Below are 24,920 nucleotides of genomic sequence, written 5' to 3' on the forward strand. Positions count from 1 at the left end.
TAGGATTTTTAGGCATGCATTGAGTGCATATAAACAACATACTGTAGCTCTCAAGTCAGTCTGGGCATGGCACTCTGTGTCTCAACCTCTAGGGTGAGACGCCAGCCTGTTCTTCCCATTCATCCACACACATGTGCTCCTGTGGGGAGGGAGAAGATGGCCATGCAGGCTGAAAAGAAGAACTGGGAGTGCACAGCCAAGTGTGGAGCTAACAAAGGCTGCCACTGGGGCTATGGAGTGCTCCATGCCTTCCTCATGTAGCTGCCGTGGGACTGGTGCTTACAACAGCAAAGCACGCATGGGTTCTGTTTTGGAAAGAATTCTGTTTAGTACCTTTTGGAGCCTGAGTTTGAAGGATAAAGAAGAGAGCATGTTAAGATTTTTGTTTATTATGTTATAATTGCAAGTGGCATCTGTTTAATTAGATGCTGAAAATGTTAAGAAATGAGAAAAGATCAAATATGATGTTCAAAGGTATAGTATAAATCACACAGCTGTTGTCACAGAAAGTGTGATGAATTTGTGTCTCTGTATAGACAAACGTGATGTATGGCAAAACCTTTTTTACTGTTAGTAATTTCTGTTCAGTTGCTTGGTTTTTACTGCTTAATGAACATAGAAAGATAAAATTATTTTGCAGAGGGGCTCTAATGTAAATTAAGCAAATGATTGTTTTCAAAATCCAAAATATACAAAGAATATATGATTCTGCATACAACTTTCAAACATGTCTTTAAAATGTAGCAAGGCAAATACAGTTTATACCTATATGCTATGGCAGAAATCCAATATTCATCTGCTGTTTATATTGCAAGAAAATGAGATCATTAAGGTCAGAAAGAACAGCTGCTTTAATTATAACACCCTGATATATCATATCAAAGTTTTCACCATCTCACACAAACTCTAAGAACACACCCCAGGGATTCATTTCTATCTTCCTGCTTTCTTGCAGGAAGGAGACTATATAAGTACATGCCAAAGCACTACTGGCTGCTTCAAGTGGAGTGATGCTGTGTAAAATAATTTTACCCCAAGCTCCACAATGTTATGGCAACTATTATGAATCTAACTTTTACAGTCTTTCTTCCTCTTTCTATTGTGGCAGCAGTAGTGGAAGATACTTTTGACAGCTGGGAAGCTGCCCTGCAGGCTTCATGGTCCCGCTGCCACATGTCCCCATGGGCTCCTGCTCAGGAGCATTCAATACCCACTCCTCCAGCTGCCAATGCTGGCCTGCCTGAGGCACCCAAAGGTATTCCTTCTTTAAGGGAATGGCTGCTTTGTGTTTTAACAGATGCTATGCTTCTGGTAGCGGAGAGATTAGAGGGACCATTCAACATTGAATCAGTCATGGATCCTATTGATGTCAAGATTTCTGAAGCCATCATGAACATGCAAGAAAACAGCATGCAGGTGTCAGCAAAGGTACTGTGTGAGTCGTGCCTTCTCTGTTGCTGCATGGTCGCAAGCAGGGGGAAAAACATCACCATTTTTCTGTCTAGACTTGAAGAAAAATTGTCCAGTCCACTAGAAATTGCTTTTGCTTGCTCAACAGTACACCAGACTGCCTTTGAATCCTCCACCTACTTAAGCAAGCTCAAAGTTTACAAAAGGGAGTGACAGGGAGAAAGGTACTATTTAGATAACTCCAAATTATAGCTGTAAGAGATTTAACAAAAACAGAGAATATCAAAAAATAGCAGTAACTCTGTAAGCAATATCCTGCAAAGTATGCTTGGTAACTTCTGCTCGTGTCTTGTCTGTGATTCTCCACATTAACTTCCAATCACATTTTGATCTGTCTAGGTCAGACTGAAGTACAATGTGTTTGAGGTGAATACACAAAATGTTCCATCTAACCTCCTTTAATAGCCACTCAAGGGAAATATTATTACATTGGACAGTGTCTGATTACCAGGCCTCAGTTTGATAGAGTTTTGTCTGGATTCTGACACAAAGATAAACAGAGTTAATGATACCAGCTTCCTCCTTTCCATTTTTAGTGTGTGTATGTGTACACAGATCATCATCGCCTCTGAACCTAGTGTTAATAAGATCCTTTGAATTCAGTATCAGGTGCTGCTGACCCAATAGTCGACAATTAATGGTTTTTCCTTAATATTCATCAGTGCACTGCAGCTCAAAATCTGAAGTGAACAGTTTGCAGGTTCTCTGCTCTAGGAGTTTCTACATCCCATTGATCTCCCAGTAGTCAGTTAGGTGCTGGCTAGACTGCCATCTTGAGCTGGTGAATTTCCATTGCTTGGAAGGAAGCTGCCATAGCTGGGAAAAATGTGAGGTTAATATTCTTCCTGCCAACCCAAAATTAGATGCTTTTTATGGCCCCAGTGCTGCAGGTTTCTGAGAGTTTCCTTCAAGATGCTTTTTACTTTCAACTCACACGAAGTTACTTGGATTTTAAAAGCTGTCTGCATCCTGCGCGATGAGACTTTGTTCTGGCAGGCATGATTAAGGTGTTTAACAGCCAAATTCTCTGCAATATTTTGGGAATTAAAGGCTAGCTTCAGCAAATTCAGCTCTTAACTCAGAAAAAGAAACAAGAATTATTTTCACTGAAAACTAACCCAAGGCTCAGGTGTATTTCATTTTCCTTTTTACTTGCTCGGCTCTCACAGTTTTTCCGTTAGTCAGGAAGCTGCATCCCCTGCCAGCATCCCATGACATCTTGGCACAAGCTCATCTCACTACTTGTTTGCAACAGAGCAGGCCGTTTCTCCTGTCCCTCAGAAATATTTTAGTAATAAATCAGAGCAATTCCATTTGCGATGTAAAGATTTTTTTCTATGAGAAACCTTAGCCAATGTTTTTTAAAATCTTGAGATACAGAAACTGAATTATATCAGTGAAATTTATTTTATCATGTTTTCACAGATAACAGAGCTGTCTATCATTGACAGGCTTTTTTATATTTCTGTGTAGACCATTATTTTCCTAAAATGTGATTTCCTTGTTTTCTTAGGTCATATCTATTTTTTTTTTTTTTCAGTTCCTAACGCATGGAAATGCTTTATTCTTAAAGAAAAGTGTAAGAAGGCAAAGACTTTGGGTTTGGTGCTGCATTCTCCAATGTCCTGTCAGATCTGTAGATATGATATATGAGCAGATTTCGAATCAGTCATCTGTCGTCTAATTTTTCCCCCTTATACATACTGACCACTTAGAGCTTCAGTGAAAATGACAGATACCTTGCCAGATGTAATGGGGTGCATGGAATGCAATTGCAGACCTAATGCAGGAGAAAAGCCACGCTTGTCAATTATTCTGAGACACTATTCAGAAAGCTTCAGGCAGGGTGTTGAAATCTTCAAACAGTTTTGTATCTTGCATTTGACTGTACCCACTGAAAATGTGGTGACCAGGAATCAAAGCTATTTTTCCACAAGTCAGTCAGCATGCTTTCACAATGGGAAAATGATGATGCACTAATAACGTTATGACTTCAACACCCACATACACATAGATTATTTTTCACCACTGATACGCAGCTTTTTCTACCTAAAAACCTGCTTGATGTATGGGAAGAGGGTCTGTGCTGTATTCAGTAGGATTTTGGGCCATTTTGAATAGTGTTGTTTCTCTTTTAAAAGGAATGGAACAAATGGAAACAGTTTCCTTCTCAAGGACCTCTCACTAATCTTTCCGTCTTTCTGGGCAGAAGACCCAGAGTTCATTTAACCCCAAATCCATCCCTCTCCCTATTTCAAAAGTCAGTCACATTAAATTGCAGTATCAGTTTGTCTTAGTATCACCAAATGATGTTTTATATTATACCAGGTGCAATCATATATTGAAGTTTATTTGAGACAAATAAATGTCTGATATAACACACTGACTGCATGTGGAGGCAAAATTAAGTGAGCAACAATGTACACTTTCTGAAATAATAAGTGTATAAAAATAAGTAAAAATGTATGCTCTTCATGAATGATGAAGCCTTCATTTTAAACATCGGCAGAAAAATACACCATGAACTTCCTAAGTCTCCAGTTTAATGGTTTGTACCCCCATTCTTTGCTTGACGTAGTACTGAAGGTTTTGTCTGATACCTTTTTCCTATAAATATGCACCTCCTATTCAGCACTATTTTTCTGAGAAATAATCTTCATGGTTACAGTTATACTAATAAATAAAAGGGGACAAGGACCAGTGCCTGATCTTGAGGCCAAAGTGTCACAGCCTGATTCATTTCTATACTGCTGAGAGCTACCTACTCTGGAGCTGTTTCATTCTGCCAAGAGCAAGTTGGAGTAGTCCAAGAAAAAGCCAATGAGTTAACAATTAATCAGTGCAGACAGTCAGGGCTTATTGCTTGGGTTCGTGCCTTGCCTTTCATTTTCTTAGAAGACACAAACCCTCTGTCTTCCACTCTTGATGGGTGCACATCAGTATCAAGACAGAGAATTATAGAGGTGCCACAGGTACTTCTTCTATCTTTGTACTTCCGATTAAGGATATACAGACTCAGCCACATCCTAGCACCTGTCACTGCATAAAATGGAGCATCTCTGTTCCTAGGCCATTAACTTTTCTTGTTTGTGTGCTGATTGTGGTTGATTCTTTCAGCACAGTTTACATTAACCAGGTACTAATATTATATTAAGATTCTCAAATTCATCCTGAGGCTGGAATTTTTCTATATTTTCATGGTATTTCTCTGCAGCCTATATTCAGCACTGCCTGTCTAGGAAGTCTGGCCACAAATCACCAGGCTTCATAGGCTGCTCAACCATGTGAGGCTGCCATGTCCCTGAATGACAGCCACACAAGGTCCTTATTTTGCCTCCGGGAAAGTCCCATTCCCGACAGCTGCAATATCTGGAGATGCTTTTCAAAAAGGAGCAGTGGTTTAGAAATTCAGACTCCAAGTCCTTTGTGCTAGAGAAATATACGTGCTCTGAACCAGACCTTAATTTCCCTTCTCCAAAGAAAGGCAAGAACTGAAGATCATCAAAACCACTTTTCATAGCTTCATTATCTAACATCGGTAGCCATTCTGGCAGATCATCTGCCAAACAAACCACACAGAGTGCAAAAACAGTCAGTGTGGGCTGCCTGAGATGCCTCCCAAGACATTGGCACTTTTTAAGAATAGGATTTGCAGTCTGGGTCTACCAAGACTTCAGTGGTGTTCCCTGAAGGTTGCCTCTAGTAGAAGTCAGGTTGCAATAGATTTACCTTTGATTTCTCCTCATAGCGTCTGAGACATTTATCTTCATTATTGAAATCTGTTATTTGCCAGTGACACTTCTTTGGTATTTGAAAGTTACAGTGCCAAACTCAGTGCTCAGCAGCAGCTTGACTATTACTCAGGTAAAAGTTTTGTATTCTGTATATTGTTTCCCATGGCTCAGTTCATATGCAAGGCTTAGTCATAGCATACACTTACCTTATTCTCATTCTCATTCTCCCTGAGGTAATTCATGGAGACATATTCAGAGAGTCATAACATATGAATAGTTCATTTCAATCTTGGCCATAATAAACATGTTTTGGGGACCTTTAAAATCTTCCCATAAGGCTGTCAGTACCATTACCTTTGATTCCTGCTTCAAGTCAAAGAGTAAATCCTACATCTGTTCCATTTTAACAATATGAATGTTTACTAGTTGACATCTGCAGAGATTGCTTGCTTACAAGTGGAGGAAAACTCAATAAACAGCAGAAAAGATGTTATAACATCCATTTTTCTTCAAAATGGAGAAAATTCCTAATCTTGTTGCATCAGCATAGTTGTCTCAAAATTGCAACTGGTCCAGCATACTGGACTATCTTCTTCATTTTAAACAATCTGATTCTATATAGCTATGTTGGGCTGCTATGTCATTTGGCAGACATGCCAAGATTTTTCCACTTTCATAAAGGCCATCCCATAACTGAGTCTCTCCTTAGTAAGTCTTAAATCTGCTTTTATCTGAGCTGATGGATGTGCCACTTTAACCTATAGATATGTTCCTTTTCAGCACTTATACTTGGATCCTACTTCATGAGGGCACTTGAAAAATTTAACCTGTGAATATTCTACCTCCTTTCGGTTGAGCAGTTCTGTGAGAGTTCCTCTGGGATATATGCTTGACATCCACTAGTTGAAAGCATTTTCTGTGTCCTTTAGTATCCACCAGATATATGCTACTGAAACTTTTTCCAAATGGAAATACATGAAAAATTTAATAACCCTGAATGTTATTTTTTTAATACCTAGAAAACAAGTGCACTAGCTGAAAATAATTCTCCCTATTGCTCACTCAATATGCCTTACCTCTTTTTTAGGGAGAGATTGGTAGGGAATAAGAAAGTTATCCGATTAATAAGACTATTCCAATCACTGACATTTTCTCTGAGACAACAAACCAAATTACAAAGTAGGAAAAGCTGTGGATAGGGATTATGAAAGAGCTGTGATTCTGGGTAAATACCACCTTTTAGCAAAAGCTGAACCAATTTTCAATTAAGTCCTGCCACAAAGGACTTCTTTTGCTTATTTCTCTTCTTAGAAAGACAGCAATTAAAATGCTTTCAGATGTTAATTCCTTACAATAATCACCTTCTTAAATTAAGAGGGTTTTAAGGTCCCTATATGTTTTTATACCTTAACCAAGTAATTAATAATGCTTAATTATTAACCTGAGTTTTAATGCAGGGCAAGTGCTCAATTCACTATTATCAAAATGTCAATCAAAGCTCATTTCAAATATATAAAAGAGAATAAAGAGGCTATAAAATACCAGCTTCCTTTTTTCTTTTTTTTTTTTATGATTCTCATATAACCTGCAATGTCTTTTTCAGGTTTTCCAAGGATGTGGCCAACCTAAACCAGCACCTGCCCTGAGATCTTCCCGTTCTGTCCCTGAAAACTTCAATACCCGGTTTAGACCATATAACCCAGAGGAGCGCCCTACAACTGCTGCTGGCACAAGTTTGGATAGGCTGGTAAGGCAAAATATATTCCATTTTCAAATTAGTAGAGATGGCTTGGTAATACAGTGGAAGAGTGATAAACTTCTGACAATTATTTTTTTAATAATTTCGTAATCACTCCATAAAATTTCTATGCTAGCTGTTCCAGCATTCAGTGAATCTTTTTTTCTGCACTGAAATAGTACAGAACGGCATTGTAGGAGAACAATATAACCCAGTTTTTATGTGTTAGAAATGTTAAAAGAGAAGAAGCTCTTTCCTGAAGGCCAAAAAAGCAGATGAGCCACAGCAGGTACTTTGCTGAACAAATTCTCTTTGAAAAGTGATCTACAGCAATAATTTTTATTTTTCCTTATTAAAAACAATTTTATGTATTAAAGCAATTTTTAGCAGCTAGTTCTTTAACATATACACTTGCAAAGGCACATTGATTTGTTCCACTTATTTACGCAATTATAAAATTACCACTGCTTTTTTAACATCCATCACAAAATTTGACTTTTATCAGCTGAAACTTCAGTGATCATTAATCTTGCTTTATTTTCTCAATCATTTTGAAAACAAGGCTTTAACACAAGACTATTTTCTTTACTACCCAGTCATTGGATTCACATTTTGGACTTCGATGTTCCTTCTATTTACACATCTATAGATTTATAGTGAGCTAATTATGATAGCTGTTAATACCATCTCAGCAATCATCTCAAGGTAAAGCCAATTAGCAAAATTAAAGACTTGTATAGTGTCTGAACCAAAATAGACTGTATCACACACCCTCCGCTTGCCAAGCTTATTGCTGAACACTTGCACACCATTGGTCTGTCTGGCCAAGGAGAGTTGTGCTCAGGGGTGTAGCAAGAGTGAGGGGAGAGGAGACCCTAGCTGGAAACAGCCACCATTATCTGGGGTATAAGGTTTTGTGAGCTGCACTCGCGCTGAGTGCCAGACAGGTGCTGGCTGCACTAGGGCACCAAAATGTCTCACTATGGTTCTGATCATGAGCCTGAAATTGTCTAGAGGTTTCTCTGATGTGCAGACTAAATCACTGGACAGGAACCCAAATATATTAATTCAGATGAGGAAATGGGTATCTTCTCGACACCATCATTCAGCAAATTCCTTTGACAATCACAGTAGTCTTCCACAGTGACATGTCTTTCCAGTCACCTCTATCTGTGCTGTATTCTGTCTATCTACTGTATTCTGTCAGTCTTCATGCAATTCAAATGGAAAATAACCTGGCATTTCCAGTCAAGACATGAGATTACCCTGCAGCAGAAATCAACATTTGTTAGTTCTCTGCTCTTCTGGAAATAGTGCAACCTGGTTATCATAAAAGGAGAAACAGAAAAAGATGTTTACTTCCATGGTAGACTTAGGTCTTTCTACCGCAGCAGGTTCATAACCCAGTGTAGGACCCCAGGCTAAAAATATGTCTGGCAATATTAAATCCATATTTGGCAGGATCTTAATTTTACCCTTTCACTTTGGATTCAGAAAACCAGCCCTTGTGTATCACCCAGTGCAGAAGCCTGAATTTTAATCTAGAATTGGCCAAGGTGAAGTGAAAAGTCACCAAAGCATGTAGGTTTCAGTCATGCTCCATCAAAGTGAACAGAGGTGCAAGGAAAAGCATAAAAAGTAAGGTTGGTAACACAGATGAACTTGGATTACACTTATGTTGTAAGAACAGTTCAAGTGTTTTTGCAATGAAAAAGGCAGGTTTAAGAGACATTCCATATTGACATAAGAAGAATACTTCTAAACATATTAATATCCTTTTTAAATTACAAGCTTTGAAAATACTGAGCAGCATCCTGAAAGCAGAGATGTGTCATATGCTGCCAGCCTTTAGAGGCTGTAACTAATGAAAATTACAAATGCAGATAATCCTTTCCAACTCATAATAACTTGTATATTTTCAAAGGGCAACTTGTCTCCTTATGATTTAACTAGGTTTGTTCATCCATTATTTCATAAAAAAACTCAAAGAGCTTAGCGTTGCTGCTGTTGCTTTAAAAAAATGTTTAAGCCAAATACGTATTTATTTTTCTTGCTGGTGATATTTAAAATAATAACTATTTATATTCTGTTAGTGATGAGTGTTGGTATCAAATCCATCTCCAAATGGCAGTGATGTACGTGTTATCTCCTTTTGGGCTGAGAACAGCAATCCCTCAAGTCAGAGGTGGCCACTGATCTCAGCTGGAGCGAGGAAAGGCTGTTTATGTGGATTAGAGCAGAGGCCTGGTTTCAGAGTTGTAATCCCTTAGCAGCACTTGCGAAAGGTCACTGCCTGCATCTCACAGCAACTTGGGTAATTTTATCCAGAAGGATATAAATGCTGCACTCCTGCCTCACAGGAACATCATTCAACCTGCCTACATTAGATCCTTAGTGTTTGTTTAATGTGCTGAATCATTCCCTGAATCATGTATCTCTCTCTCTTCATTAACTATAGACAGAGCCTGGAGGACCAGCTTCATTCTGATCCTCCTAATCCTTGCACTGTCAACAGGATGCGAGGAGAATCCCTCTCACAGCATATTTCCAGTCTCCACAATGATCATTTCCTATGCTTAATACAAGCATACAGCAATATTAGTATTTTGATGGTAGCGTCAAACAATAAAGCCCCTTTTGATTATTATAGATATAAGAAACAGTTCTTTACTTGTGAGTCAAATGACTGTTCAGTGTTACATTAATGCTTTTAGAAGTCTATTCTGGAATTTGTATTCATAAAACACTGTCAGACCACTTAACTTTAAGCTGTCATTGCAAAGTCCAAACATTCAGGGATGTAAACCCCAAAAGAAGTGACAAACAATTCTGCTTTCATGTGTCTTTGACAGCATGTCCTCAGAAGACACCAACTTTAGAAAATATTTCCTCTGCATCTCAATCTTATACAAACATGTAGCATATCTGAACCATTTGGTTTTACTCCTACTCATATCCCCATTTATAAGCTTAATTCAGTTGAGTGTAACTCATAAGAACCCTACACTGAAATCACCGGGTACTGAACCCATGTGAGAAAGTGCTTCTTCATCCTTGCCTGAACTAGTGTGATTAATTCAGCTATTCCATTCCAAGAGGAGGGAAAGCAGTTTCCTTACGTTGTCATAGCTGAAACAAGCAAGGCTTAATAAATAAGAAATAGATCAAAATAAACTGTTAGAAATGTGAAAAAAATTAAATATTCCCCAAAATCAGTGATATAACTGGTTTAAAATTATCAGATGTATTTAGGAAGATATGTAGAGCTTGAGAGAATTGTCTAAGCATGGATGTAAAGCACCATCTGAGACATTCTGGAGTATGAGAAACACGGGACCAGCGGATATGGCACAGGACTGGAAGAGACCAATACACTTCTGGAGCAGCAGTGGGGAGCGGGTTAGAAAACGCTGCAGCATCTCAAGCATTTCAAGATACCTGTGCTCAAGCAATTCAATCACATCTTCACAGAACAAGGCCTAAAAGTCAGGCTCTTTCTGAAGTCAGTGGAGAGAGGCACACATCTTTGGAGAGTAATTCACCCTATCACAGACACCTCTCATACACTGGGAAATGAAAGTCCCAACTGAGATATCCACACGTAGATATGCAACACTGAGATGCCTCAGAGTATCCAAGACATCTAATTGAGCTCGCAGATAGGGCAGTAATTTGGGATGCTCCTATCCTCCTGACTGGCAGTTGAAGGCTGGGTAGAACACCCTAGAGGATGCCTACTATGTGGCATCCAAGTGGTAGAACAGAACTGAGGCTCAGCTGTTCTTCGCAAGTCCCTCTGGGTGGAATTCAGCTATAAAAACATAGTCACTTGATGCTGTTTGAGATGCCTATGGTTTGCAGGATGTCCAAATGTGAAACCAAAGTTACAGGAGACCTGGCTGGAAGATGGGATACCTCAGAGCTACCAGATTCACTTACTATGCCTGTATTTAGATAACTGCATTCCACCCTATTGCTCTACTGACTGTAACAGAAGCAAAAATGAGGACTTTTCTAATTCAATATAGAGATCCATAGTGTAGATACCTCTAACCATGTATCTAGTTTTTAACATTAACAGAGACAAATAAAGGTCTTCATTTAGTTGTCTAAACATAGGTTTAGGCAACTGAATAGACATCAAATATTTCTAAAGCATGATTCATCACGTCCTAAAGTATAGGTTTAAACAGCTCAGAGAAATCATTCCATATCCCTCTACTACAAAGTGCCAAAAAATGCCAACCTTATTTTAGGCATCTAGCAATTACCCCTGAATTTCAGTAAGATACTATCAGAAATTAAACAATTTTAACCACTGAGCTCTATCACTTCTGTAAAGCATGATCTAAAATTTCTCATTTAAAATCAACTGCTTATAAAGACTCGTTATCTTCTCTGTGGTTGCCTGTTTGGTATAACCTGTGGTTTATTTTGTTTTGTTTTGTTTTTGTTTTTCTGTTCCCTGAATCTGTTTCCCTCTTGCTTCCCAGAGGACTATCTGGAGGACAATGCAACATGGTGTAAGCTTTGATATTCTTATTCTTCACCTTCATTCCCATTTGTCTTTGTACAATGCTGGGCAAAACACTTCTTTAAGTTTCATCTTCACTATCTTTACTTTGTGTGTGTCTTGTAGGCTAAAATGCTAGCAGTTCTTTCTGTAATTTTGCATTCTGGCTGATTTAATTCTGCCCGGTGCCCAGAGCTGCTGGTTCCTTCCTGTATTATTCTCCCACTTCAAGGATGATGCCTCACCCCCAGAAAGGAGGGTATGTATTCCTTCAGTGAGCTAAGAGGTGGTGCAAGTGTCCCCATGGTCTCAGCCCCCACATATGCATGTTCAGAAATGCAGACACCATGGTGGCATTCAGCTCTGGGTCCTGTGCCTTGAGATAGAACTGGAGCAATGGGAACAAGCTCCCAGACCTTCCTGAGCTCTCTCCCTAGAATTGCCTCTATCTTTCTGTCTCATTGTGGGAAAACCACTAAGCTTTTCTGTGGGAGCTTGACGAAGTAGATTCTCTTATGCTTTCCAGCTTTGTAAGTTTCTGTGAATGTTAGAGGTCCCTGATTTCAGACAGAAGGCCTCCTCAGCAGGGTTCAGCACAGCTCAAGGGGAAGGCAGACACACAGCACCATGCAGATATGCATGATCTCACTTGTGAAGTCCCTCAAAGCACTTAGCTTGGACTATTACATCCTGCTTCTTAGCAGGACTAATTAGTCTACAGAGAGCCCCATGCTGATAAAGACATGCTACCTCCTGCTTTTGAGCTGCCCCGAGTACCTCGGTATCCACCGCATCACCGTACAGCACAGGGCTGCCTTGATTCATCTGGCATTTCTCCCAAGAATATATTGCAGCCTGACCTGGCTGGAACTGTACAAAATAATTCCACACTTTCTTTCAGGAGAACATGGAAGCTTTCTTGATTTTCCACTATGGAGCTGATGCACTATAAACCATATAATACATAATGCACATGCACACTGTGGAGATAGGCAAATGAGAAACTGGCCATGGCATTTTGCAACTGATTTACATTCAAGTACAGTGTAGAGGCCGCATAGATAAGTAGATGGGCATGCACCCAGTCTGAAAAAGAAAATCTTTCATGCTCTTTACCCTGGGGAAGGGAATATATTGTGTCACACTTTGTAGGAAAATGTTCTTTTATCTTCCCTCCTGCTTTCCTTAAAATAAAGTAAATAAAGTCTCAATATCTATGAGCAAAAGACCATGAAATATTTTTTTAGGAATAAAGTGGGATGTATTGTAAGTGTGCATTCAGTCATATTTTTAACTATTTTTTTATTCCATTGTGTAGTGATTTTTATTACAATAAGAAAATGCAATAGTAACCAAATAAATCTATTGTGAACAATTCCTTACCAGTGCTCCAAAGACTATATAAAGTAGAAAATGTGACTAAAAAAAAAAACCAAACTGTTTTGCGTTTTAGCTATAAAAAGACTGAAATTAACAGGTTATTATACTATGAAGACTTTGATCTGAATTGCCCAAGGAATCTTCTAGGGCATTCCTATCAGTTTTGTTAGAATCCATTTTGTCCAGAGTCTAGAAATGGTAAATATATGCAGTGATAGGACAATTTCCTGAGATAGGATGTTTATTCTCAACATTATGTTTCCCAAGAGGGTCTAGAATAAAACCCAGTAGGTATAAATCTTAGAGGGCTTAAAATACTGAGACTAATCTTTCAAACACCTGCATAGAGAGGCCATAGGAAAAATACAAACAATGAGCCTGTAAAAGACTTCGTAGCTCAGGAGGTTTTGGTCACACTCTTAAGAGTGAAGGTGACAGGCTCATGCAGGTGTTGTAGAAGCACATTGACTTCCCACAGCCTACTCCCCCCTGCAACCCTTAGATGCTTTGCCATTGGACATGTCACTTCAGCCTGTGTGATGTTAATCAGCAGATAACTCCTTTAAAACACAAGGTGTATAGCTCCTCCAGTTTCAGGTTTTGTCTATTTAAGCAGTTCTGTTTCTTATTAGCTGTCTGTATACAATACACACAATGAATAAATATGTTTTACAACGTTTGTTGTGGTCATTTGGTGTCAGATTCAGGATTTGCTCAAATCTGCAAAACAGGTGTTTGCTTAGTGTCAAGTTTTGTTTATTCTCAGTTTCTGTGCCACAGCAATATCTAAGTTTAAGTCCATGTGATCACTTCTTCCCTCATGGTTAATGCCAGTTTCAGGTGGCAAAGGTGGATGAATGATGGTGGCTGTCAGAACCCCCCTGGGAGACCTGCCTAAGTCCTGTTTTTAAAAACAGTGATACTATTTCATCCCCCGTCTGAATGGTTCTGCATGCTGCTGTATCTATCTGATGCACTGCATTCCTAATGCATGTGAGGAAGTTACTAAGAGCTTTATTATGGTAGTCACTTCTGTCTTCAGGTGGAATGCCTCTGCCTGCTGCTCAGACTCTGCTTAGTATTAGCAAGGAAAGACAGTCTTTCAACAGCAACAGGAAGGACACATTTCTACCTTAATTAGTTGTCAAATAAAATGCACAGTCTTGATCACCATGCAGTGTCTGCCTTACCTGAAGTCACATGTTGTCTGTCTTATTGAACACAGTGCCTGCTGGAACATCTTCTAAAAATGTACCTGTTAGTACTAGTTGAACTTCCTTTACCTGATGTGTGTGAAGACCCACTGAGAGTCAACATCTCATTTCCAGGAAAGTATTAGGGGTATAAACAGTTTTTCCAATATACAGAAAGTTTGTATTATCAGCCCCTGGAAGATGATTCTAAGCAGGAAATAAATCAACACTGCTCTTTTAGCTGAAAGATTCATCATGTTTCATTTCACGTGTCTGTGCATGAATCTGTGCAGAAGGAAAAGTGAATTCTTAATGTTCTTGTTAATGCTAAAGAAATATAGTGACAATATAAACATCCTCTGCACTTTAGCATTTTGACATGATATTAAAAGAAAAAATAATGTTTAAAAATTGGTAGCAAGGCTTGTGTCCCAACTTGCAGTGCATAAACTATGTACATTTAGATGCTTCCAAGTAACATGACAGTAACAACAGTAACTGACTACCTGCCTGGAAGGTGATGAGTTCTTGGACTGCTAATATGAGTACAACCAACAAGTTCTCAGTTTCCATAAAAAATGGATTTATAATACATCACCAGATCATTTACCAGTAGAGAATTAGAGGGTCCTTTTGTGCAAGTGACTCCAGACCATAAAATGTCTTTTCAGCAAAAATTTAGTTGTGCACAAGTGTGGATACCAACAGAGAAATTAAAGTTTTGGTAATTTCTCAATTAATTGCAAATAATGATTCTCACTCTCAAAATGAAAATATGTGTTATACTTTACTGGCAATTAGTTTTCTCCAGCCTTTTGCACCTATTTTCATTTTGCTAGACTGCAGCACACAGATATATTGTGAACTCATAGCAGGAGCGTGCAATGCCAGACTCCACTTATAACAAATTGTAGGTTACAGCAGACTGAAAACTGATTTCCCAAGCCAAACATCTCATACATTTTTCTTTGATTGTAATAGACAGAAATTGACACTTTATGGACTTTTATGTGTATTACTAGTGGTTAGAGGGCAGGTAAAATACAAGGACTAAAAAGGTTTACCTTCACACAGATAGTGACCCTTTTGTGAACTTTCTTTAGTCAAAAACAAATATTTCATATTAGGAAAGATTTCCTATATTTTCCTCCAGCTTTTATCTCCCACCCCCCAGTCATATCAATGTATCAGTCTAGGTTGTTGGGGTAGCAATACAAGATGCTTCTAGAATGCAGCTGCCTATAAACAGCAAAGTTTTAGTGGCTAGTTACAGATACTCATTGATGGGGAGAGCTAAGACATTTAATAATTCTGGAGAAGGGGTAAGGAAAAGAACCATCATATCTAATTTTAGGCATCATCCACTAAGGACAAGTCTAAGGTTGTGCATCTGTTGGCAGACCCAACAGCACTTCTTGGATCCTAGGTCTTGGTGTAGGCCCTAGCAGCATCATGGCTCCATATTAGGGCAAAATACGTAGCTCCCATATTATCACTCCAGATACTTAGACACCATGAGAAACAGAAGAATACCCACAAGATGCTTCAACAGATCCCACTCTGGACACTGGTGTGTACTAAGGCAGTCTGTAACAGACAACCCCAGCTGCAAGTTTGGGACTTAGTAATATGGAGTCCTTTCACAGCTGGATGAGAGAACAGGCATTTTCAGAGCATAATTCCCAGTCTAATGTAGACATCTGCCTGAGATTGGATGAATAGTTCCCTGGAAGTGCCACTGTTTCTCTGTCAACTATGAACAACTTTAGGCTTGACAAGATACTTAGCTTCCAGAGGGGTACAGCTGAGTTAGTTAGATTAATATGTGACTTCTCCACAAATAGCCCTACTGAAGTGAATGTGACTGAGGCTGTAAAACTCAGAACTTAGGTGTGCTCACTGGGGACTGAGTAGGTGTTCGCAAGTTTATCATGTTCGGTGGCTTTGCAATCTGGTGGCAGCAATCATAAATGACTGTTGTGTACATGTCTTTGTTGGTTTTCTTGGGTTTTGCTGCTTCTGCACTGAGTATATGTCATGTACATGTCTTTTATGGTACATAAGAAGTGAGTTTTGCTGTCTCTTATTCAATGTCTATAATACACATGCTCTGTAGAGCTGGGTTTGTTGATCTCCCATGGTAGCAACAGAGAGTTATACAAGGTGGTCATTAACAGGCAGAATTCACTTGCTTAAAGACAAGTACCTAGGTGAGATGCCCTGAACTATCTAGGCACCTGCAAGGGGCTAACAGATATGATAAGGGCCTTACAGAAGTTCTTCAGTCTTTTGAATGCTCCAGAGGACCCCAGAATGGCATTAGGTTCATTTATGTCTGTATTGAATGAAGGATCTAGGAGCTACTTGTAAGGTCCTAAATTAGACCAAAATGAGGCAGCTGGCCACCTGAATAACCCCCTACACTCCAGTGACTAAATGATCTTAGGCTGTCCCGAGAAAGGCATCTAGGTCCTTCACATGAGGGTCTCAGGTAGGGTGCAGTACCTACTGGAGACCTGTAGTGCCACACGGAAGAGAAGGAAGGTCTCCAAACACAGTAGATACTTGTGTGCAGGCAACTGAATTCCACTCTAGGTCTCCACTGTCTGTGGTGGGGTTCTTGGACACCCACCTCACATGTCAACACTGAGAGCTTTTAAATTCAGGCAAGACTACACATTGCCAGAGCTTGATAGACAACTGACATTGCTATTCCTTTGTGTCAGAACAAACCACATTGCTGATACGCAACCAGCTCTTAAAAGTCCCTTGGGTAATTGTCTTTGCTTTAAAGCACTGGGAATTTTGCTTTTCTATTATGTATTTGGACAGAATAAATACTACATAGCAACCCAAATGAAAACAGACTGGAATGAAAGCTGGTTTTCTCTTTAAGCATTCAAGCCCACAAAAATTTCCAGTACATCATAATAACTGTGTTACCTAAGTAACTGCTACAATGACTAAAGTAAGAAGCTAATTGCTTGAAGTGCATTGCCTTTTTTGATATAACATACCTACCGTGCTCATATATTAAAGTGTAATAGATATGCAGAAATAACAGGAATTTGAGAAACATATTTCTCCTGCTGACTTACAGGGAAAAATATCACTGCATAATAAATGAACCTGAAAGAAACTTCCTTTTCCATGATCTCACAGTGAATATTAATGATCTTAACAATCAGGGAACATTTATAATCTTAGAAATAATACGTATGTAAAAATCCTTTCAACTGTTATTCATTGATTCTTTCAGATAAACTCCAGTTGACCAAAAGGAGGTATTTAACCCTAGAGCTAGCCAAATAATGCATCCTTTACTGTCAGTTGAGAGATATAGGCATTTTCAGGGTACAACGGATCTGAGCTACTTTAAAAGTCTCTGTTGCATTAAGACACACTTGCACCCTTTAGTTCCTGTTTCTCACCATTGACTGCAGAAGTTTGTAGCTTGGACATAGACACTGACATCCTGTGAGATGAATTTCATTCTCAGACTGTTTTATGGAGCTCATGGTCTACAAACCTGTATAGACTGTGAAATTGCTATCATACACCTTGATGGCATTTCTACTTCATTTGTTTTGGCAATGAAGGGTCACCCTGTGCAGGGCATTGAACATGTATTAAAAATATGTTCCTGTCTTGAACACTTTAATGAGATCTTTCAGGCATCTTTTTCATCTGAAGTAGAAGATGCTGGGTTCCCAGTCATTGCTGATTGTCTCTGTATGATTTTCTAACCATTCATTTGCACTATGGGAATGAAATGACCCAGAAAAATTAATCAGCTGTTTCTGTAAAGCATGATCTTCATAATATCCAAGTTTAAAAAGTCTGAATTGGTAACCTGTTTGCCCCACAAGAGAAAGAGGAGAAAGCTGACATAGTCTTCCCCTTGTCACTTATGCCTGAGCAATTCAGTTCAGATTATACCTCTAAGTGCAGAGTAGTACAGAAGCAATGCTGCCCAGGGCACAGGGCTCCTGGATACTGTGAATACCCTACTCTTTGTGAGGTACAGAGCACTTTCACAAGCAGTGATGGGACTGGAAAACCATGGAAACTGGAAACCATGTTTTTATCTGCAGCCCATCTCTACCATTATAATGTCCACATTGCTGGAAAAGAGGACAGCTCCTGCATCAATCCCACCGAGTTCCTTATTCCCAGGCCAGCGAGAGTACGTTCAGGTAAAGACCTTTATTGTTAGATGGACAAAAGTGAACTCGGCTTCTCTCTGCTCACAGAGAGAAGCCCAGCTTCATCACACTTTTCATCAAGTCACCTCTTGCTTGATAAAAATCAGCATGGCAAAACTGAGTCCCCTAAAAATCTCTTTTATCATGAAATCAGCTGGATATAGAGAGACAGGAGATGGATTGATTGGATTAAAAATACTGCCTGTGAAATGTGGAGCAGCTCACTCAGGGATGTGACCAGCTGCAAAATGACTTGGTAATGTCCTGGGACAAAACCCCTGGAATTCTCAAGCTAGTTGTGGAAGCACTTTTTAAAAAAATCCTATTTCCCACAGGTTTTAATGCTGATTTATTTCTGTGCTAAAATGTGAAATAACACAGCTGGCAAGCACTCTTTCGGAAATCTAGAAAATAGTTAATGATGTATAGGGACATATTCTTCAATGTCATTTGTTCCTTAATGTCTCCCCATGGCAAAGACACCATAATCACTTCAAGGCCATTCATCCCCATGCTAAAACACTCTCTTGTCTCTGTCAGCCATTTGCTTTATCAGAAAGAAAACAGAGATTACAATGGCATCATTGTAAGGAAGATGTGACCAAGATATTTCAGTGTCCTATAATGACCCTAAGATTTAATTCTGCCTTCCTGGACCAAATGACCAAGGCTGTCCTCTCACTCTGGGATATGAGCCATACCCTGCTGTTACTAAGTTGATGCTAAGGACATGAGTAAGTTGCTGAACTTTACACCTTGACAGGTGCCCACACACACTCTGGAAGGTCTCCAGCAGATGCAAATGAATTTACTGGGCTTTCAGGAAGGGCTCAGCTGCTCCATGTTGACCACACACCTATATAATTTTTCCCCACTTGAAGCAGTAGAGTGCCTGATTCTTAGAAAATCCAAATTTGCTTTGCACTTGTTCAGGTAGCCATGCCCTAAACCAGGCAGGAATATTTTGTCATTTTTTACTATTAATAGTGACAAGTAGCAGGGTTAAGAACACAAAGGTTCTCTTTAGGATTTATTTCACTTTTGAATGAATGTTATGTGGTTTTGATACCTTACTCTGATAGTTGTTGGCTTGCTGAAGTGTTTTATTACAAAGAAAGCAATACTTACTTACACTATAATCCAGGCTAATGACAGACTTCCAGCAAGGAGTCCAAGGCTCAGCCTTCACCTGCACAATTCACCATTTAATTTTAATGGATTAAATTACATAGTCAGGGGAAATGTGGACTGATAAGAACATACCTGTGAATGCTTCATTCTTGCTGCACTGGTGGAAGTTGCCATAGTAACTTATCAGGATAAGTTAATCAAGCTTTTCCTGTTATCAGAAACCAGATAGAGCAAAAAATCCCAACTATGAATCTTTAGGCAGCTGTTAAAAGTCAGATTGAAGTTCAGCTAGAGGTAAATAGGGAAAGGGTCTGTCAGACAGAAATCGTAGGCATAATATGTTGTTATAAAGGAATTGCAGAAGCAGAGAGATGAGGCAGAGTGTTTTAAAATTTTATTGCTAACACCTAAATGGTTTTCTGGTTTAGAAAGTATGTTTATTTAGATAAGATTCTGATATTCCATATGGTTTGCTCCATTCTTTATGTGACTACTCTATTTGCTTAGTCAAAGCAATTTTTCTTCTCTACTCAGTTTTAGAGGGGTTAGCCCAGCATAGGAATTTCAAATTATCCTAATTCTCTTTCATATGCCATCATTTATAACCTTCGGGAAACTAAACTCACTTTCTTTTAGAGTACATGTCTATGACTGAGTGGCAATTCGTGAAGGAGAAAGGCAACATGATTTTCCTCGGCTAACTTGGGGATCCATGCTAGACTAGCAAAAAACTCCTTACATGGAGTATGACAGACACCAAGAAAGTGATGCGGAGGAAGGTGCTGGATTTTCCACTAAGGGTGCCTTGGGTGACAGTAAGGAGAAGCCTGAACATGCTACCCCGCGTTGTGAATATGCAGACAGGAAGGTTTCAAGGTGGCCAGGAGTTTCAGTTCAGGGAATTGGCTGTATACTTACACTCAGCTTCAGGGAACATCAAAGCTCTTGAGGCCTTTGCGTGGGAACACAGGGTGTGTCCTTGTCTGTTTCTGTCTCCAGCAGCCAAAGAGGGCAAGCAGTTAAGTCTTTACTTTTTTCTGCACGTACAGTTTTTAATTTACCTGTAGGCTTTGGGTGTGAAAGGCCATGAAGATATGGCCAGTGCAAGAAGGTTCCTAATGCCTTATTCCTACTGGCCTACATGATAAGAGACAGCAGCATAGTAATCCAGCCTGGTAAATATATCCTGCCACTTTGAGTGCAGAGCATGCCATGCTGGCTGCCTCCATGGGAGTAAGCTGCTACTCTGCACTGCTAATTCAAGGGAGGGAGCCTTGGGTAGCCCACTTACGAATATAAAAGGAAAGCCAGGAGTGCTTTTCCCCAGCACAATCACCAGCTTTTAGCCTTTGGGGTGCATCATACAAGACAGCTTGAGCTAACTTTGCTCTTCATCAGATGACGTACTAATCCTGAAAGGATTCAGGGGCATGAAATTAATTTGGATTCAACAAGCTAATCAGAAAGCCCAATGTTAGCTTGGCTTGAGAAGGTACTAAGCATCCGTCTAGTTTCCATGAAGAGCACTCATCTGCACATTTTTCTTTTGATATTTTGCCAGGTTTTCCTAAGTAGGAAAATAAAATGAGATAAAATTGCTAAAAACATCTTAAAGGGAAGTGTAAACATCTCAGAAATTTGGCTTGCATAGTACATTTCTTAAAGGGCTGAAAGCCATCTGTGGGATAATGTGAGGCAAGTTTTATCTTCTGAAAATAATTGAACCCAAAAAAGCATGCACACATAAAAGGAGGATGGGTAAGCCCATTCAGGTAAAATAGAAAATGACTCTACATTTTTCTCCCACACCTGATTGAATTTACGCATTTTGTGTTTAAATTCATGGAACTATTTTCTTATTCATTTTTATGGTTATAATCCTTTTTAAGATTCCCAACAAGATGCAGGATCTATTAATCTAAGAACTGTACAAACATGTAGCTCATGCACCAAGAATGAGTCAGAAATTAATTCAGATCCTGATCACCCCAGCCCTTGGCCATCAAACCATATTTCCTTTGGAAAACAAGCAGGAGATGTGAATAAGGCAGGTAATTCTTGCATGTTTCTTCTTTTTCCGATTTTCATCAGGACTAGAAACAGAGATTTGCAAATGAATGAAGCACAATAAGCTTCTGACCCAGTCTGCTATCTCAGGTTGAAGCAGAATTGCAGCTGCATTTTACAGATTTCAAAGGTTCAGAAAAATTAAGTACTCCAGTTTTGGGGTGGTTCTGAGTTGTACTCTGAAATGCAGCTTTAAAAATAAAATAAATCATAGCTGGATATCATCTCTTTGCTTTCCTTGCTTGATGCATAACACTGCAGAAGCTGGAATGCATCTGTAGGTCTGCACAGCCCAGGCAAGAGTCCTGGAGAACATCACTCCCACTTAGAGACAAACCTGCAGAAGGATTACTCTGAAAGCAGCCCACTGGCTGTTGTGATGCTTTGCGCTTTTCCAGTTCTTCTCTACTTCTGCAGTTTGAATAACAGCTTTCAGCTTGACAGCTTGCATTATTGTAACCAAATCTTAAAGAAGTTATAATCACAATGGTAAAGTTCTCCTGGATTTTAATGTATGAATGTAGCATGCAATATTTTTATTCATTTTTTTTTCCATTTTGTAACACTTTTTGCACGGTTTTGCCTTCCTCTTGAACCTGGAAGTGGAGTACTAACACTTTGCTTTTTTCATCACGGGCTGTAGCTATCCATACAGCAGCTGAGTTACGAATTCAGTTTCATGAGCAGTTGTACTGTAGAATAATATAAGACAAGCAAATCATCTATAAGAAACAAAACTTGTTTAGATGTATGTGCCTTTGATCAGCAAATGTGGCAAGGGCACGGGGAAAATAAATAGGCTTATCTCAAAATAGGACATAGTTTAAAGCAAAGTCATTTCCAGTGTGAAAATATTCTCTTTGCACAGCTGAAACATAAATGATGTAGGATCGATGATAGATGTTGGCTAGGGTATTCTAAAAAAGAGCCTGTAGAAACTGTGCTAACTGATCACTGCCAGTGAGTTCACTTGCTGTATGCTTCAAGAAACAGAAATTTGAAGAGCATATAAAACTAGGCACAAGAAATTAAAGTAGAAAAAGACAAGAAGACAGGAGATATAATGACCAGTATAGGTTGGTTCAAGTGGTTGTTTGAATTAAAATTATTATATATGCAGCTTCAGGAAATAAAAGCTCCCATTCCCTTCAACACAGTTTATAAAATTTTTCTCCAGTAATGAAAAATGGAAATGAGCCTCTCTAATGACTTATAGCAGTTACCTCTCTGCTGGGGCTAGGCAACTCTGAATCCTGTCACAGTCCCTCAAGAAAAGAAACACTGTGTGCTGTTATTCACCACACACCTTGAGAAATTCAACAGCATCTTCTTATTATTCTTTCTTTGAAGCATAAGGGTGCTCAGCTGCCTGCCTGTGGCACTTCTGGATTTCACACTGTGAGTAGCCTTCAGCTTCACTGGGCTGAAGGGCAGAGAGGCACAGGGACATCTCTGTGTATGAGCAGCAGGTTGACACAGAATTAGGTTTATTTCCTACACTGTTACAAGGCAGTAATTTATTCATGGATTATGAATCTGGTTAAAATAAAAGCCAAGTTATTTCTCATTTATGGACTTTAACTGATTTGAGCTAAAGGAAATTGGTACAAACCGTATTTTAAATGAAAACACTTCTATGCCACATGTCATGAAACGTAAGAGAAGTAATGCTGGTGTTTTCTTGTTAGTAGGACTCTATCTAGATTTCCTGGTTGTTGTTACAGAGATGGCATAAGTGATGTGTGTCAAGGTGAAAGGACTAGTACTAAGATTAAGTCCATCTGTACTCGTTCCTCTACAGACAGGAAAGCTGTAAGTGCTTCATTTTACTATACAGGCACATTTTCTTACACACAAAATATTTACATTTAAACTGGCTGAAATTCATTTTCATTCAAAACCTTTATCTAAAAATTGAGGAATTTTCCCATTAAGTTATACTTGAACTGAGCAAGAAGTAAACTAGTGCAGGTAAATAGCATTCATTGCAGGGCAAAAAGTCTGTTATATCTTGGACTATTAGTGAAGAAAAAGCATATTTAATGTGTCCCCTCAAAAACTGAAATATGTTGTCTGTGAGATCACTGTTGAGAGATTAATAGAACCTCTTCATTTCTGATGTACCAGAGCTATGCTGGAGCATTATTTTTATGCCAGATGTTATGGTAAACCAAAAGTATTTGAAGCATCTGGGATGTCTTTATCTGAATGTCTTCATAAAAGTATAGATACATTTGTACATTTTTATCATACAGGTATATCTCATATACGTATAGCTGAGTTTTTCAGACTTGCAGACTGAAAATTTCGCACTCTACATAGAGATGTTTTTAGCATCCAGGAAAGAAAATCTTAAACATTGCATGTCTGTACCTCTGTTCAACAGAGAACAACCTCTACAATTAACTGTTTAAAATGGACAGAGCCTGTTTTCTCTCTCTCTTTTGACAGTGATAAACTCTTTGCATCGTGGACAGCCCTAGCCATACATCTCACTTAAGGCCAAAGCTGTGCATCATCTCATTGTCATTATTCAGCCGCACCACTCTGCACTTGTGAGCTCTGAGCTCAAGTCCCAGGATTCATAAAAACTGCATCAGGAGCTTTTGTCTCGACACACCAGGATGTGTGCGGAGACTTCTTTGCCTGATTTCTGAAGGCAAAGCAGGCATCATCTTTCAGGGTTCATGCTCCCAAATGGTGACTAGGGGACCTGCCCTCCAAATCACGGTGTGCCTGTGGCCACCAGCTAATCAAGAGGCTTGTAACTGCTAGGGAGCAAAAAACAACAAGCAGAAGAGTTATCTGCCTCAGGAGTTTGCAGGGTTCATTGTACTGTAAAACAGAACTGAAAAGAAAGAATGAGACTGGCTAATTTCCAGCTCATTTCCATGATGTTCTAGTAAAATGAAAATATGCCTAAAAGCTGCACAGTGTAGAAGAGGGGCAGACCCCTAAGGCTTTCATCTGAGGAAAGTAGAGTCTTTCTAGGACAAGACTTCATCTTGTGGCCGCTGTTTTACCCCTGTGTGTCTACTTGTTATTGCTGCCCATGAGTAACCTAGTGGCAAGTTGCCATCTCTTTCAGGTATCTTTTTTACCCTCTCCTTATGCAAAGTCTTTAATGATTTCTGATTGTTCTAGGAGATACTGTTGCTCTTTTCCCTCCAGATTTTGAACTTACAATTAAAAATGTGTCACGGGTCAGCTCTGTACTCTGCAGTAACGCAGACTAAAAGCTCTGAGTGAGCTGGTGTACCTCTGCCGCCTAGCACTGAGCCACACCATGGGAAGCTGCCAGCTTGGGTCCTGGAGGCAATAAAGATATTTTAGCACTGTTCTGCATCTCTTGCCCTGCCTCTCCACGGGACTCACTTGTCCAATTGACATAGCACTGCCATCTAGCCCCCAGGTCTGTAATGAGCTTGGCTGGGGTTCTCTCAAGGATCAATGACTGCCATAACATAGCTATGACACTTGTTCACGCTC

The 24,920-nt window shown here is 39.3% G+C and overlaps 1 protein-coding gene across 1 annotated transcript in view; it reads left to right on the forward strand.

Moving 5' to 3' along the window:
• Nucleotides 1-1,297: 1,297 nt before the first annotated feature.
• Nucleotides 1,298-24,920, forward strand: part of GPC6 (glypican 6) — a gene marked incomplete at both ends in the record, with an annotated part of 61,937 nt that continues 38,314 nt past the window's right edge. Inside the window, 2 exons of the mRNA XM_010018311.1 lie at nt 1,298-1,428; nt 6,808-6,951. Coding sequence (XP_010016613.1) covers nt 1,298-1,428; nt 6,808-6,951 — 275 coding nt within the window. The remainder of the gene's footprint in view (nt 1,429-6,807; nt 6,952-24,920) is intronic.

This window comes from Nestor notabilis, unplaced genomic scaffold, assembly GCF_000696875.1.
Source record: "Nestor notabilis isolate BGI_N333 unplaced genomic scaffold, ASM69687v1 scaffold23767, whole genome shotgun sequence".
Classification (NCBI taxonomy): domain Eukaryota; kingdom Metazoa; phylum Chordata; class Aves; order Psittaciformes; family Psittacidae; genus Nestor; species Nestor notabilis.